The sequence below is a fragment of the Herpailurus yagouaroundi genome, unplaced genomic scaffold (assembly GCF_014898765.1).
Source record: "Herpailurus yagouaroundi ecotype Mexico unplaced genomic scaffold, PumYag 141, whole genome shotgun sequence".
In the NCBI taxonomy this organism is placed as follows: domain Eukaryota; kingdom Metazoa; phylum Chordata; class Mammalia; order Carnivora; family Felidae; genus Herpailurus; species Herpailurus yagouaroundi.
Genome location: NW_024412396.1, coordinates 29323311 through 29341328, shown reverse-complemented (window position 1 = coordinate 29341328; position 18018 = coordinate 29323311). Strand labels below are relative to the sequence as shown.

Sequence of the window (18018 nt, the reverse complement as noted above, 5' to 3'; positions counted from 1 at the left end):
TGTTTCTTTTATATTTTCTACTCAGAGTTATAGTAAACAACATCAGGATAATACCCATACTAGTTTTACTATGAAATAGTTTTGTGAAATTTTTTATCCCAGAGCAAGTCCAGATAGCTGTCTCTTTTCTCCTTCCTTTTTTGGGGGTGCATGATGGGCATGCAGTTGGGGCAGATAGAGGTTTTTGCCCCAGCTGCCGTGAAGGGGCTGTGAAGTGGAGAGATGTTGAGTCTTTTTTTGGCCTGTACCGAGTCTTAGCTGATAAACTGCGCTGAGAACTAATCAACATTTTATTTGAGGCTGGTTCAGTGAGCAGGTTTTCTCTAGTAGCAGCATTAAATTGTAAGCTAATTTTTGCCAGAATGTTCTTACAGGAAGTTTGTAAGCATTATATGCTCCATTTGTTGCACAATAAAAAATGTGTCTTTTCCAAGAGAATGATGCCCACAGATCTTGGTATAATTTGTTTAATGTTTACAGTTGTTAATTTCCTCTTTTTCTTGCGTGGGAAACCATTAGTTTTATTGTTAATCATAAGGGAAATTTGAGTCTATAAAGGGGAAACTAACCAAAGTCTTCTAGAAAAACTTGCTGCTTGATACTCTAAAATATGAAAGTGTTCAAATGCACAATGGTTGAATATTGTTCTAGAAGGGTACATTATTCTAGCACAGTGGTCTTCAAACATTTAAAAGGAGAACTTTTTTTCCAGTATTATTATTATAAATAGGACCCAATCCCAAAGTGGGAAGAGTCACTCACCAGCTGCTCCAGCTGTGGAACACATGAAGGCAGATCCTTCCTCCTGCCCTCCCTGCAAGGAGATGAGTTTTCCTGTTGAAATTTTTCCTCCTCATTGCCCCCTGGGGGCTCTCTCAGTATTCAGGTGCTGAACAAAATTTTGATGCATTTTATTTGCAAGCTTTAGCTCTTTTTGTACTACAGTCTCATTGTTTCATGCTTACAGTGTTTGTCACCCTTTTGTATTTGACCTTAATTCTCACATTTTTTCCAACTTTAAATGACTTGTGCAGGCATACGTGTCTAGAGTTTAGGGATGAGGCAAAACTTACCTCTTGCATACCAACTCTGATTAGTGCTGACAGGAACATTATCCTGATGAAGTGAGGGGACCCTCCAGGCTCTAAGGGTAGGAGTCTGCATGTAGTTGGGAGATGTGTGTACTATTGGCAAATATTTGCCTATGACTTCCGCCTTCTTTTAGTATTGACACCTGTTGTGGTTATAGTCCATTGCATTTGAAAGAGTCCTCTTCTCTTTTAGAATCTTCCCTATAGTGAAATTGGGTCAATTTCCTGTGAATTTTTTTTTTCTTTAACATTTATTTATTATTGAGAGACAGACACAGAGCGTGAGCAGGGGAGGGGTAAGGAGAGGAGGAGACACAGAATCTGAAGCAGGCTTCAGGCTCTGAGCTGTCAGTGCAGAGCCCGATGCAGGGCTCCAACTCACAAACGGTGAGATCATGACCTGAGCCAAAGTCAGTCGCTTAACCAACTGAGCCACCCACGCGCCCCAATTTCCTGTGAATTCTTTCACATTTTCTGCTTTAAAAATCTAGTGTATGTATTTATGTTCAAGTCACTCTCCCCTTAGCTATTATTAAAACCGATAAGGCTAGGCTGGGTTATACTGTAATAACAACCCCCAAACTTCAGTGGTTTAAAGCAAGTGTTTAATTTCTGCTCTCTCTGGGTTATCTGGGAGCTTTGCCTTATGTTGTCCTCTTTCTGAGACTTGGTTCAACAGAGAAGGCCTCATTTTTTTTTTCATTTTTAAAAAATTTTTATTCATTTTTGAGAGAGAGCACAAGCTGGGTTGGGGCAGAGAGGCAGGGGGGAGGGAGGGAGACGGAGAATCTGAAGCAGGCTCCAGGCTCTGAGCTGTCAGCACAGAGCCCGAAGTGGGGCCCGAACCCATGAACTATGAGATCATGACCTGAGCTGAAGTCGGATGCTTAATCGACTGAGCCACCCAGGTGCCTGAGAAGGCCTCATTTTGAGTGTTATCATTCATTATAGGAGAAGAAAAGTGAGTTGTGATTCATGAAATGTATATATTGACTCTTTCTTTAAAATTTTTTTAATGTTTATTTCCTAAGAGAAAGAGAGAGACAGAGCATGAGTGGGGGAGGGGCAGAGAGAGAGAGAGGGAGACATGGAATGGGAAGCAGGCTCCAGGCTCTGAGCTGTCAGCACAGAGCCCGACGTGGGGCTCGAACTCATAAACCATGAGATCATGACCTGGCAGAAGTTGAGTGCTTAACTGACTGAGCCACCCAGCCCCCCCCCCCCCCATGTATATTGACTCTTTTTTTAAAAAAAATTTTAATGTTTATTTATTTATTTTTTTATTTTTTGAGGGAGGGAGAGAGAGAGCATGAGCAGCGGAAGGGCAGAGAGAGAGAGAGACACAGAATCCTAAGCAGGCTCCAGGCCTCTGAGCTGTCAGCACATAGCCTGACCCAGGGCTTGAACTTATGAACCACAAGTTCATGACCTGAGCCAAAGTTGGATGCTCTACCAACTGAGCTACTCAGGCACCCCTATATTGACTCTTAAAAGCTCCCAGAAGTTACATATGTCACTGTACATTTCATTGGCCAAATCAAGTCACTTCCTATTTCAAGGAAGTGGAGAAGTACAATTTTAACATGTGTAGAGAACTAGAAACATTTGAACAATCCACCATGTTTGTCAACAGATATTCTCCTTCTTACATGTAATTCATCTTTGGCCCTTCCCAATGGATATAGCCCTCAAATCCCATTCAATCACTGTACCAAGCTCAACAGTCCAGGATCTCTAAGTAATGCCCAGTAGTGTTAATGTCTTAGGACATTACAAATTACCTGTTTCCCACCTCCACTTGGATACATAGGATAGTGTAGGGACAAATAACTATAATACATGTGCCAATTTGGAGAGGGGAAGAATGGAAGACATACACCAGACTTTAGACTGTAGCAACTTTGAAATATCACTGGGCAGATATTGTTAGGGCTTTTGTTCTGTTCACTGGTTTCTCTAGGTCAGTGCTTCTCAAACTATCTGCTAAGAATGACCAGTTTTTTAAAATTCCAATTTACTTTGAATTTTTGTTAAATACAATAAAAATGAATTATAAGAAAAATAAAATGAAAACACCTAGCACATGACAAGCCTGTTAAAAATTTTTTAGATTCATGAAACAGAAAACTGTGTAAAAAGGACTATAAAAACTTTTTGACATTTGTTCTCAATTTCTTTATCTCATTATTGTAGACCAGTATCGAATAGTTCATATTCTGGCATATGCCCTGGGGCATAGTTCTCCATGGTCCTTGGCTTTACTCTGCAAGAGGTCTTTCCGTCTTTATTATCTTTGGCCACATCTGAAGTTGGCTTTGGATAGTATGGCCCCTTTCCATGGCTGAGCAGCTTGTCAGCTTGCTCTCTGACAGTAGAAGGGTGGGGGCTAAAAGACTGTGTAAGTATTAACCAGCTAGTCTCTTGGATGGCAGTGGTTCTTTGACTACCTTTCTTTGAATATCTTATTAAACATAACCAACAGCAACTATCACACAGTGTTCATCTTCTGACTACCAGCCTCCTCTCTTAGGGCCATAAAGAGGTTCATTAGCCACACAAGCCTGGGTACATGCTCATTATAAATTCATTAAGTATGTGTCACCTCCAAATTATTATAGTGACCGTTTCAGCAAATGTTTTGTCACTCCTTACTGTGGATTGCCAAGCTCCAGTCTCTGATGAAAGTTTCCTTGATTAGATCCTGAACGGTCCTTGCTTCTTGGCCTCTAAGCCAATGTTTTGGGGTTCTTGTTAAGGTAGCACCTCATTCTAGTTTGTATAATAGTGAAAATAAACTAGATTATGCTGTAGTGATGACCCCTCAAATCTCAGTAGCTTAAGGCAATAAGGTTGATTTCCTGCTAAGTCACATGCTAATTGCAAATCAGTGAGGGTTCTCTGTTGTGCTCATCCTGGGACTCATGCTGAGGAACAGCCACAAATTGAGCATTTTTAATGACTGTGACAGAAGAAAATAAATCCTGCCCTATCACACACTGGCTATTAAATTGTTGCCTGAAAGAAACATGAGCTTTTGCTTACATTTATTAGCCAGATTAAGTCACACAGTGGGCACAGCTAACTCACTACAGGTGGGAGGTGCAGGAAGCTAAGTGTAATCTGAACTTCTACAGAACTGGAACTATTTACCCCATACCAATGAACTACTACACCAAGGTACCAATGTCACATTTCTCAAGGTATTCATCTCTTTATTGATATTTAGATTTTGAATCATTAAGTATTGTTTTCTATTCTGCTTTCTACCTACTGGAGGGAAAAAGTCACCGAGTACCTTTTGTATCTTTGCTTTTACTCTCTTCTTGCTGGTCTTCTCATTCCCCACCCTCTCCCATCAAAATTTCTCTTCTTTTTAATTTAAAGATATTTTTATGTGGAGAACATGTCTCTGGGCAAATGCATTTTATTTTCCATGCATGTGAAATGAACAGTCTTCTGTGGCCCCACAAGGATAGGTTGGATTAATATGAGTAGAAGCTATGGAAAATTTGATTACATACAAGTAACAACTTTAATTCTTATTTTATTTTATTCTAGTGTAGTTAACATACAGCATTGTATTCGCTTCAGGTGTACAGTGTAGCAATTCAACAATTCCATATGTTACTCAGTGCTCATCCAGATAAGTGTATCCTTAATCCCTTTCACCTGTTTCATTCCCCTGCCACCCTCCCCTCTGGTAACTCTTTGTTCCCTGTAGTTGAGTCTGTTTCTTGATTTGTCTTTTTTTCTTTGTTGTTTTGTTTTATTTTTCAAATTCTGCATGTGAGTGAAATCATATGGTATTTGTTTTTCTCCTACTTACTTGCTTAGTATTATACCCTCTAGATCCATCCATGTTGTTGCAAATAGCAAAATTTCATTGTTTATTTTGGCCGAATAATATTCTATTATGTGGGTGTATGTATGTATATATATGTATGTATGTACATACTTACATATGCATACCACATTTTCTTTACTCACTTACCTATGGATGGACACTTGGGCTTCTTCCATAATTTGACTATTGCAAGTAATGCTGCAGTAAACATAGAAGTGCATATATCTTTTTATATTAGTGTTTTCATATTCTTTAGGTAAATACCCAATAGTGCAATTACTGGATCATAGGGTAGTTCTATTTTAAATTTTTTGAGGAACTTCCGTACTGTCTTCCACAGTAGCTGCACCAGTTTGCATTCCCACCAACAGTACATGAGGGTTCCTTTTTCTCCACATCCTTGCCCATAGTTGTTGTTTTTGAGCTTTGATTTTAGCCATTCTGACAGGTTCGAGATGACATCTCATTGTGGTTTTGATTTGCATTTGCCTGATGATGAGTGATGTTGAGCGTATTTTCATGTGTCTGTTGGCCATCTGTGTATCATCTTTGGAGAAATGTCTGTTCATGTCTTCTGCTCGTTTTTAAATTGGATTACTTGGGGTTTTTTGTTTTTTTGTTTTGTTTTGTTGGTTTTTTTTGGTTTTTGTTTTTTGGGTTTTTTTGGTGTTGAATTATGTAAGTTCTTTATATATATTTTGGATACTAACCCTTTCTTGGATATGTTATTTGCAAATCTTCTCCCATTCAGTAGATTGTCTTTTAGTTTTGGTAGCTGTCTCCTTTGCTGTACAGAGCTTTTTATTTTGATATAGTCCAAATAGAATGACTTTAACTTTTCAATCAAAATGAAAAGGTATTTAAAGAGTCAGATGGTTTTATATAAGACTTCAAAAGTCCCCTTGGTGTCTTCCCCCTCCAATTTCTTATTCCTTAGGGGGAATTATTTCAATTGTTCCCTATTTCTTTTGGCATTCATCTTCCTGTTTCCAATAAACTTGGCTTTTGGTCTTGTGAAAGTGAAGATTTAGCTCTTTTATTTCTTTTCCCACACTAATTGTATGTTCCCTTACTTTCTTTCTCCCCATCCTCTGAACTGTGGTTGTCATAGATTTGGTTAAATCATTATTCAGTGTTTATTTTATTAAGACCTCATAAACTATATTTCTGGTTGATCTCTGCAATATTCTCTGCTTTAAGTAATTACTTAAATAATCAAATTTATCAAAGATGGAAAAATTGCAAAGGTTATAGTTACTAATGAATTCCTATCCCTGAAAATATGTATGTCAGAATAATCACCAACATCTCTAATTGACCAAATGCGTAGTACTTCAACATCTATAATTTCATTTGTCCAATGAGATAGATGTGGGAAAGTATTCTAGCACTGAATGTGCAGTTAGACCTTTTACTGCTACAAAATTCATTCTAGGGGAAAAAATAATGTGTTAACCCTACTGTCCAATTTAGTGTTAAAATAACTGAATTATAACCACAAGTCCAGGAAAAATTATATTTATACTTGACTCGTTCAAATGTACTTTTACTTAAAAGGTTCATTTTTAATTAGGTTTTGGTTATTTCATATAGTAAATACATTATATAGTTATTCCCTTAGCCTCAGGATGCATGCATTTCCCTTCCCCCCAATAAAGAAAATATTGAATGACCTATTTTAAACCATCCTCATTAATATAAAGTGGCTTTAAAATACACTGGTTTAAAATGGCTAAAATGTGTAATCAATGTTAATGCCAAGGATACTCCCTAATTATATCATTAAAATTACTTTTTTATATGCCTCTCACTCACAGTCCTCACTCATTCTACTTGAATTTTTGAACTCTTGGCTCATTATTAAATATTGATGACAAATTTGTTCACTGATATAAATTAGCTCTAATGAAAAGAATGTTAAGAAGTAATTAGTAATTAGCTCCTTTTTTAGGAATACCTGCTTTTAAAGGAGAGGTATTATATGCTTACTGATCGTATTGAAAGAGCAGATTAAGTATCTAGTACAATTTTCCGTAAATTTTCATTCTTTTATTATTTTATTTCTTACAGAAAGTCTACTCCTCTCATTCTGAGTAATTTTTTGCTATTTTTTTCTGTCTCTTGTTTTGAGATAGTGATCTTTTGTTTGAAAGGTAGGGGTTCTATTTGAAATTAAAAAAAATTAAAAATCTCACCTATACCTGTGGGTATGTCTCTCCCTTCTGGAAGTATGATATTTTTATATTATATTTTCCTAAACTGTCTTCTTTTAGAACTTAGATACTATAGATCATCAGTGGAAAACTTCCTGAAAGAAGAAATTGTCGGAGAGAAATTTGAAAGTGGCAAAATGGGAGACAAAGAATTGACAACAGATGTAGAGGACAGCATGGAAGTAAGTGCAGCATGGAAGAAGAGAGGAGAGTATTAAAACAAGTCTGAGTTCAGAAGGTAGAGTTGAATTAAAACTTGGGTTGAAAAAGATACTTAAATGTCTAAGCTGTGTAAGTCTAAGTCGTATACTTAAAAAAGTGTATTTATGGGGCACCTGGGTGGGTCAGTCAGTTAAACATCTGACTTCAGCTGATCTCACTGTTGGTGAGTTCAAGCCCCGTGTTGGGCTCTGTACTGATGGCTCAAGCCTAAAGTCTGCTTTAGATTCTGTGTCTCTCTTGCTCTCTTTCTCTCTGCCCCTCTCCCACTTGTGCGTGCGCGCACTCTCTCTCTCTCTCTAAAATAAACATTAAAAAATTATAAACAAATAAAATTAAAACTATATTTAGAAGGAACGTTATTAGTTTTTTTAATATGAAATTTATTGTCAAATTGGTTTCCAAGTTTTTTTTTAATTTTTATTTACTTTTGAGAGAGAGAGAACATGCATGCATGCATAACAGGGGAGGGGAAGAGAGAGAGGGAGACAGAGGTTTCTAAGCAGGCTCTGTACTGATAGCTGCTAGCCCCATGTGGGGTTCCAACTCATGAACTGCAGGATCGTGACCTGAGCCAAAGTTGGTCGCTCAACCAACTGAGCCACCCAGGTGCCCCTTAAATAGTTTTAATAGCTATCTTCCAGGAAATTTAAAGTAAAAAGAATGTAAACATAATAGATGTAGGTTTTGGATGCCTCACTCCCATGGTAATGGTATGAAATAACTGTTTGAGTATTCATTGTAAATCTACTTTGGGTAGAGAAAGATAAAATGACCAATTTAAAACAAGGATTGGATAAGGTTTGAGACTTAGTTTTAGAACCCTTAAAAATGACAATTAGCTTAACATACTCTAGTAAAGATCTATTAAACATAAAATATTTCATATTGTATTTTCTGGATATCTTTGATATCTTTTGCAAGTATCCAGAATCAATCGTATTATCAAATCAATGTCATTATAGATATCCCTCTCAAATGTTTACTAGAAGGAAATAGGAAAGTATTAACAAAATCAAATACGTAAGTAATGTCTTACATTATTCTTCTTGCAGATTTTACTTCATTCATTTGTTTAACAAATTTATTCAGCAAAACTTTGTTGAATACCTACCGTTGCTAGGTATTGTCCTAGGCAACAGAACACAGCAGTGAACAAAACAGACAAAAATCTCCTGCCCATGTACAACTACAGCTGATGATGTCTTCCAGTTTCAATATATATAGAGTTGGCATCTCTTTTGTCATGATGTGCATTTTTTATAAGTCAGCAGTAGACTCTCTATCAGAACTGAGCCCACAGAAATACTTCAGTACATTGCAACCGGGAAAAGCCTCCTTAGCTTATTTTTGTCAAGCCGGTAAGTATTTTTTATATTCTGACGTGATTTTTGTGATGTTTCTCTTGCTGTTTAATCAGTAGTATTGCTGGGATACTGTCAAAATTAGTATTATGTGCTATAAAGCTGTTACTAAAATATATATGCCTGAGTTTAAATCATGATTGTGCCAGTTGACCTTCTGTGTGATTTTGGTTAAATCACTTAGCCTCTCTGTGTTTTTGTTGTCATCCATAATGAGGAAATAATACTTTATAAATTTGTTGTGAGGATTAAATGACTTTATTCATGTGACTTAGTCTTTAGTAAATACCAGATAAGAATTAGCTATTAGTAGAGTAACACCTGAATTTCATCCAGTCCTTTAAAAAAATTTTTTTATAACGTTTGTTTATTTTTGAGAGAGAGAGAGACAGACAGAATGTGAGTAGGGGAGGGGCAGAGCAGAGAGAGAGGGAGACACAGAATCTGAAGCAGGGTCCAGGCTCTGAGCTATCAGCACAGAGCCTGTTGTGGGGCTCAAACCCATGAACCGCAAGATCATGACCTAAGCTGAAGTCCGATGCCTAACCAACTGAGCCACCCAGGTGCCCCTCATCTAGTCATTTCTGAAAGTATACTTCTTGATATTTTTAGCAAGTGGATATGTTTAAAGTATTTTAAAACTTTAAGTGAAGAATTAGTAATGCTTTTATTTAATACTCTGCTTTAGTATACCATTAATTACACTGATTAACCAATGTAAGTATTGAACATAACTAAAAATGTAATGGTCTCATTTAAGTCTTTATGCCTTAAAAAATACTATTCCTGGAATTAGTAAGTGAAATTAATCCACGTTTCTGTTGGTTCTTATAATTGTGATTTGAATATGGTATTTTAAAATCATTTCAAAAGTTTTGTGCATGTATACATGTGTGTTGTGTATATGGAAACTTGGAAAAATAATGCCGAATGTTAGCTTTGAATTAAACATTTATTTATTCTTATTTTAGAAATTTTAAAAATTCACTTACAAAATTAAAATCATCATAAAAACATTAGAAATAAGAATAATGAGGCAATAAGAAGTAAGGGTATAAAATTATATAACCAGGTATGTTTACTTGATTATTGGTTGTATTGTATATACTTGTTGGGCAAACCAATCCATTTCTTTTTCAGTTTGCAGCTTTGGGCCTTAATTTTAAAAATTCATCTTTCCTAAGGAGCAAGCCATAAAACATTCATAAAACATTTCTTATTTTAGATTCTCCAAGAACTTCCATATTTCTTGAAGAACTGAATGAGGCTGTTAAACCTCTCCAGGACTTTGGAATTTCAGTTGCAAAGGTAGAAAGATATTTTTTTGTTACTAAATTTTTAGTGACAAACATTTTATAATTATATGACTTAATGCTGAGTATCTAAAAATACTTACGTTTCAGATCTTTTTCCAAACTGGAAAAATATTTTTTTTCTATGTTTTTTTCATAAGAAAAAACAGAAGCACAGAAGATACTTCCAGATTATGGTGTAAATTAGTACATGTAGATAAAGAAAAAAGCTGTTCAGAATTTTTTGTTAGCTTAGAACTTAATTTGTTTTATAAACTGTTTCAGTTTTTAATGCTATACTTAGGCTTTTTTGCTTTGTTTTGCCTGACAAATATAGTAGATCTCCACATTCAACTATTTATTAAATTTCTATTAGCACAAACTGAAGTATCAAAATTGAGGCAATTGAAGTATTTTTTGTTTTCTGTTCTTCTAAGTCTTTATAATTGCTTATGTTGCAGTTTTTCCTTTATTTTCGGGACAAAGTCAAAACAGCCTAACTTGAAATGACGTATTTAATTTTTTTCTCAAAAAATGTTCAAACTTGCCATGGAGTATTATGGAAAATTTCCACATGCATCATGGATTAGATAGCTACATGAGCTTTTCATTTACTTTAATCTTAGAATTTGTACCTCAGAAAATTGAATGATTAATAACCCAGTGATTATTAAATTCTGTCAGATTAGTGTCTACCTGACTTTCTGTGTACATTTATTCTTTCTTAGTTCATTAGCCTTCTGCTTCTGAGAGATGGCTGCTGACCCACTTGGTCCCTACAGCTAGAGTTCCCAGGGCAGGAAGCATAGAAAGGTTAACTAACCTTGCCTTTTATTAAAGGGAAACTCTTCCCTCTATCCACAGAACACTTCTGACATCAAATGTGTGAGTTTTCTACACCAGTCATTTATCATACTGACCACCCATGTAACCCAGATCTCACAGGTTAAGGGCTTAGTCCTATAAGATTGCCCTCTACTTCAGATGCCAATCATAGGGAGTAGATTCTTAGGTTGCCTACAACTTCTGTCTGACTTGGCTATAAACTGGGAGCTCTCAAAACCCCCTCCTTGCTTGTTCAATAATTTGCTGTAATGGCTCTCAGGACTCAAGAAAACACTTTGTGTACTATTACTGGTTTATTATACGTGATAGAACTCAGGAACAGCCAAATGTAAGAGATGCATATGGCAAGGTGTGGAAGCCTTGAGCACAGGAGCTTCTGTCCTCTTGTAGTATGGAGTGTTTCACCTTCCCATTACTTAGATGTGTTCACCAGCCTGGAAGCTTTCAAGCCCTGTTATTTAGGGGTTTTATGGAGATTCCATTATGTGGGCACGATTGAGTAAATCATTGGCCACTGGTGATTGGCTTCATCTCTAGCGCAGAGGATGGGAGATGGGGCAGAAAGTTCAATCTTCTAATCATGCCTTTGTCTTTTTAGTGAGCAGCCCCCATCTTGAAGCTATCTAGGGCCCCCCAGTGATCAGTGTTTTAGCATGCAAAAAGATACTCTAGGAGTTTCCAAGGGTCTTAGAAGCTCTTCTATAAGGAACTGGGGTTAAAGACCAAGTGTTAGAACAAAAGATACTCCTAGCCCTCCTGTCACTCAGGAAATAACAAGGGTTTTAGGAATGTGTGAGGAACCAGGGGAAAAGACCAATTCTATATTTCTATGTCACTGCTAAACACTTAAAAAAAAGTCTTTTCTTAATTCTGTATGTAACTGGGTTAACTTTGAACAGCTGATTACACTCTAGAATGATAATGGTGCTCATCTTTGAGGAGCTTTTAATAAAATTCTAGACTAAAGTTTAGAGATGAAATACTAAGTTGGTATGACATTCAAAAGGGATAATCATACTATTTATTTAGTAACTAGTAACTGTATATCTGGTAACTAAAATAGAATATTAAAGTTCATGCCTAGAGTGTTGTTGCCTTTATGAACTAACAAAACGTAAAGTCTTGATTTTACAGTTGAGGATGCTAAGCTGTGTGGAAAGAAGACTGGTGAATAAGGCAGACAAATATTAAGTACCTAGCTCACTCTCTGCACATAATAAATATTTGGTAAATGTTTATGACATTGAAATGAGCTGCTTCATTTAGTTTTTTAGATAGATATGTGATAAAGACCCAGTCTATTTCTTTGGAGAGTTTAGATCCTAAATAGGGGAGTTAAACACAAATCACTTCAATAAGTAGCAGAACATGATCGTTGTAATATGAGATACAGATAAAATGCCACTGAGGTTTAAAGAAGGGAAGCTCATATCTGATTGTCATGGCAGAAGGTCACGTATGGTATTTGGAAAGACTTTACAAAAAGTAGCATTTTGAGATTGTCTTGAAAAGTTAAGATTTCAGGAGGCAGAGGTAGATGAAGAAAACACTAAAAGATAAATGTACTAAATGTTCCAGTTAAGACAAAGATTCCCAAGCTGGGTGCAATAACCAAACCCAAATGTATGCTATTTAGAAATGCATCTTAAAATAAAGTCAGTCTTCAGATATCTTCAAAGTATTGAAGGAAGGAAAAAGATGTATCATTAAGTGATGACCAAAAGGAGGCTGGTATAGTTATCTTACTATATCAAAGTAGACTTTAAAACAAAAAACCTTTGAATCATATTTGACTTTGTCATAACCAACCCATCAATAAACCTTTAGGTTCTACTATCAAAACTTCCCAAATCTTAGCACTTCCTGCACCTCCACTTTGACCCCTGTTGTCCAGACCTTCATGACTTCTCATCTGGGAAACTACCATAGCCTTCTAATAATTGGCCTTTCTCCTTTCACTCTTGTCCTACTAAATTCTTCTCTATGCATAAGTCAAATGTGTCAGGTCACATTGCTACTCCTCCAAAAGGCTTCCTGTTACAGTTAGGATAAACTTGAAACTCTTCACTCTTATGGACACTGGCTTCCTCTCATTTCTTTTTCTGCCTCTCCAACCTGCGCAGTTTGTTCCTGACACCTACAAGTCATCTTTTTGTTACCTGAACCTGCTTGATGTATTATTTCTACAAGGCCTTTGCAAGTATTTTCTCTTCTGTCAGAACTCCTCTTTTCAACATACTTATATAATAGTATGCATCACTACTTTGCTTCAGTTCTTTGTGCAAAGGTCACCTCCCCTCCCCCTGCCAAGCCTTCCTTGATTACCTGTATAAAATGTCCTGTTACATACTATCCCTTTAGTGTTTTTTTAATTTGTGGGACTTAATGCTACATATTAATTAGTTTTTAAAATTGTCTGTCTCTACTTTTAGAATGTAAGTTCTAAAGATAAAAATCTTTATTTGGAACTTAATTGTGCCCCCAGTGACTAGAAGAGTGACTAACATATGGTAGGTGTTCATATATATGTTAAATGGCTGAATGGAAAAAAAATCTATTGTCCTAATGTCAACCATCCCCTATGCTCTGACTTAAAAAAATTTTTTTTTAGTGTTTATTTTTGAGAGAGAGAATGCAAGCAGGGGAAGGGGCGGGGTGGGGTGAACAGAGGATCTGAAGCAGACTCTATGCTGACAACAGAGAGCCCAATGTGGGGCTCGAACTCACATACCACGAGATCGTGACCTGAGCTGAAGTTGGCCACTCAACTGATTGAGCCACCCAGGTACCCCTAAAGAATTCTTTAAAAAGTTACATATGCTAAAATTCACTCTTTTTGGTTATGGCAGTATTCCAACTTTTAATTCTAATTTCTCTATTCCTGATATTTTTTTCTGAGTATCAGTTCTCCTTTTGTAGCTTTTGAAAACAAATGTAGCTTCCCTAGTTGTCATTCTGCTTCCTCAAACTCCATTAAAATTAAATTGAATGACACACATACAAAACAACCAACCCATTTAAAAAACAAAACCAAAACTTACAAAATCTAAAATGAAATGACTGTTTTTCTTCTAACCTTAGTTTAGTGCAAATTTTGTTGGTGGCTACCCTTTGCCCCATCTAGAAACCTCTTCATTCTTTTTATCTCCTTCTTTTTTCCTTTATTCCCTACTGCATACACATGCTCAGTCTTCTCCCTAGTTTTACTTACTGTATTGGTGAGAAATCTCTCAAATCTTTTCTGTCCTTTTCTGCTTTACTTCAGATCTCATTCATCCTTGCCCTGTACTGAGGTGATACTCATTTAACTTTCCTGCTTATCTTTGTGTTTCCTTGCCTTCCGTTACATCTTCACGTTGCTGTTTCTGTTGCATCATCCTCAGCAAGGGTTTATCCTTTAAAGATGCTTCATGGTCCGTAATTACTGCTGGCACTGTCTTGTCTGTTTTTTGTCAGGAAGAAGTAGGAAAAGTGTAAGTCAGCTCTTCTTTAAGAACCTTCTTTGATCCGACCCCAGTAACTTCTCCCTAACATTGTTTGGCCATCTATAGTTGTTGGGGAACCTGGAAAAGTCTTTCACTGGGGGCATTTGTGTTTAGGGAAGTTCTGTTAATAAAACAAAAGGGAAGGATGGATTTTGGATAAGAAACCAGCAGTGGGGCATCTGGGTGGCTGAGTCAGTTAAGCATTTGACTCTTGACTTCAGCTCAGGTCAAGATCTTGTGGTTCATGAGATTGAGCCCCATGTTGGGCTCTACACTGACAGTGCGGGGTCTGCTTGGGATTGTCTCTCTCTCCCTGTCTCTCTCTGCCTCTCTCTCTCTCTCTCTCTCTCTCTCAAAATAAACAAATGTTTAAAAAGAAAGAAAAAAAAATAGAAACCAGCAGTATCTGCCGTACCTGTGTTCCAGCTGCTGAGATGCTTTCATGCTCTCAACTTACCACTTACTTCTGCTTCTTGGCTTTCGCTCATGATTTTTTGTCCTGCCTAAATGGTTTCTTTCCTTTTCTACCTGGTTACCTCGTACTTGTTCCATAAGATTGAATTAAATTTGGGGCGCCTGGGTGGCGCAGTCGGTTGGGCGTCCGACTTCAGCCAGGTCGCGATCTCGCGGTCCGTGAGTTTGAGCCCCGCGTCGGGCTCTGGGCTGATGGCTCGGAGCCTGGGGCCCGTTTCCGATTCTGTGTCTCCCTCTCTCTCTGCCCCTCCCCCGTTCATGCTCTGTCTCTCTCTGTCCCAAAAATAAATAAACGTTGAAAAAAAAAATTAAAAAAAAAAAAAGATTGAATTAAATTTAAACTCTTAAGTATAATTAAATATAACTCTTAGGTATAGAAACACTTTCTTTCTCTGAGGTAACCCACTTGAATAAATGAGCAATTATAGGATACAAATCAGAAAGAAAGGTAAAATAAAAAATGTGAGGGGATCCTGGGTGGCTCAGTTGGTTAAGCGTCTGACTTCAGCTCAGGCCATGATTGCACAGTTCACAAGTTCAAGCCCTGCATTGGACTCTGTGCTGACAACTCAGAGTCTGGAGCTTCCTTCAGAGTCTGTCTCCCGCTCTCTCTGCCCCTCCCCCACTCGTGCTTGCTCTCGCTCTCTCTCAAAAATAAACATTAAAAAAAATTTTTTTTTAATTTGCCCTGGAGACAGATTTTACTGTTTAATTTTCCTTCTTGTTTCCATAACCAAGAAACTTGACCTTTTGATATATACTCTAAACCTTAAATATAATCTTTTAAAGGTTAATTGTGTCAAAGAAGAAACATCAAGATACTGTGGAAAAGAAAAGGATTTGATGAAAGTGTATTTATTCAGGTAAACTGTTTTTGAGTGTGATAGCCAAATTAAAGCTATACTTCTAGAATATTAAAATATATAAAATATCACTAAGCCAGGATAAAGTTGTATGCATGGGGGATTATATGAAGTTTAGCAAATGGTCTGAGTCCTAGATTTGTTATCTGAACTTTAGCTTCTTTAGCTATAAAATTAGTTAAAATAGGTATAACAGCTACCTCACAGACTTGTTTTGAATATTACATGAGAATTCTTATGTAAACTACTACTATAAGTGCCTGGAAAGTAAGCATTTAACAAAGTTAGTGTTTTGAGTAGATCTGTCAGGTCCATATTTGGGTGCGAAAGAAAGGTATTTTTGAGACATCTGCCAATGTCCCAGTTACAGATTCCTCTCCACTTTGGTCTCCTAGTCTCTCTGAAGTTTCTCAAAATCTTTTTGTCAAACTCTTGGGATTTGGCCTAAGAAGTGAGGACAGATACTGTCTCCTCAGACCAATTGCTGAGGACACTTGTTTGTCTCTCCTATTTGTCTCCTTCCCAGCCCATTTAGGGAATCTGTGTGTATGTGACAAGGAGGTTGGTAGGAAGCTGTGTTGAGACTCATGTGTTTTCCTAGTTTTTTTTGCCAAGTTCTGGGCCTACACTCTTCCAAGTCAACATATTTATTGAACGTATATTCAATAAATATTTGTGCATATTTTACCGTCAGCACGCTGATAGGTGAATGGGATAATGGATAACACCCAGGCTGTTAACATCAAAGAACTTACAACCTACTGTATTAGAGAGACAAGAAAAATGAGTTCCGGGGAAATATTTCTGTAATGCTTTTTTAAAATTTTTTTATAGGGGCAACATCTTACTGAGAGAATTCCCTACTGATACCTTGTTTGACGTGAATGCCATCATTGCTCATGTTCTCTTGTAAGTATAGGGGGTACTCATTCACTTATTGTTAACAATCTCTTGATTTCATTTTAGAAAACCACAACCCATTAAAATATTTTAGGGTTTTAACATTATATTCATAGGCATTAATTTCACACAAATTACTGGTCTGTCTTCCTACATAGAAGATCTAAAATTTCTTGACTGGCAAAGGATACAGATACATCTTTGTATAAAAGTAGGAGAGGGCACAGCAGGACCACATGGTCATAGTATTGCTTTTGCTTTTGAATGTACCTGTGAAGTAAGGATTTTACCAGGTAAGAAGTTTGTCTTTGCTGTTCTCACTAGGAGTTTTAAAATGTCTGGCATGCTTCTGACCCCAGCCTGATTTTTCTGGAGTCTGTAGCTCTGTGCCTGGTCAGTAGGTACAGAAACTGTGCAGATAGTCTCAACACACATTGTAGTGTTTACTGAGAGAGAGAGTGAATCTAAATTTAACTTCTATGGCATGGAGTCTTTAGACCTGGGGTTTAGGCCTATGTGGAGTCCATTTGTGCAGTCTCCTCCTGAATGAAGTCTGATACTCTCTTTGGTGACACAGCTGGAAACTACAACTTCATTAGGGACACAAGTTAACGTGGACTTTTCCAGTTTAATGTTGCGCTTGGACTCTTGGCCACTAAGACCTTTGCTGACACTGAGTGTGTTTGTTTTCTGCTTGGCTCCCCTCTTTCTTCTCTCTGACTGGATTCCCGTAAAAATTGGATGAAAGTTAAATGACAAGACACAAAACATAAAGGTGGAAGGTTGTGGTTATCACTTTGCAAATGGATACTTTTAAATGTTCCAGTACTAATTATATATTAATGAAAAGTTCTTAGAACTCGTTGATAACCATGGAGTCTAAGGCCTGTAGACCAAGAAGCCAGTTGTAGAGGGTGAACAATGGCCTTTTGAAGAGGAATTCCAAAGAGCTGCTAGGCTGTGCAGAGACGTCCCCCCCTAGAGAAAGGTGTCTTCAGGGTGGGGGTCATAAAAAGCTTAGCAAAGTCCTAGTTTTAATAGATATGATGCTTGTTCTCAAGAAGCTCCCTAGTTTCTGCCATTTTTACAGTGGATGCCTGATGACAATCTTTGACCCAGATATGAGAGGGTGAAGAGACAGAGAAAGAAGATTCTTTGAGGGTTAGGGAGGCAATACTAAGATTTAAGATTGTCTTTGACAAGTTCGATAGCAAATCCTGGAGCAGCAGGCCCATGTTGGACAACCTGCTGACAAAGTGGTTTTAAAACAATTGGGCCTTAGTGTGGAGAGGCTGTCGATGCTGGGAACTGGTTACCCCATGGGGCTTGTGTCATTCAATCCTGCTGTAGTAGTGTCCTATTCCTAGTGCTGTGCTAATGCTGATTCATAGAATACTAATTCCACAAATAGATGATTCCCCATGTTT

General features: G+C 37.2%; 1 protein-coding gene across 1 annotated transcript in view; it reads left to right on the top strand.

Moving 5' to 3' along the window:
• TXNDC16 (thioredoxin domain containing 16) overlaps positions 1–18018 on the top strand; it is a 125873-nt gene that overhangs the window by 1584 nt on the left and 106271 nt on the right. The window contains exons 2-6 of the mRNA XM_040478423.1: positions 7209–7330; positions 8423–8728; positions 9957–10039; positions 15618–15691; positions 16526–16600. Coding sequence (XP_040334357.1) covers positions 8566–8728; positions 9957–10039; positions 15618–15691; positions 16526–16600 — 395 coding nt within the window. The 5' untranslated portion in view covers positions 7209–7330; positions 8423–8565. The remainder of the gene's footprint in view (positions 1–7208; positions 7331–8422; positions 8729–9956; positions 10040–15617; positions 15692–16525; positions 16601–18018) is intronic.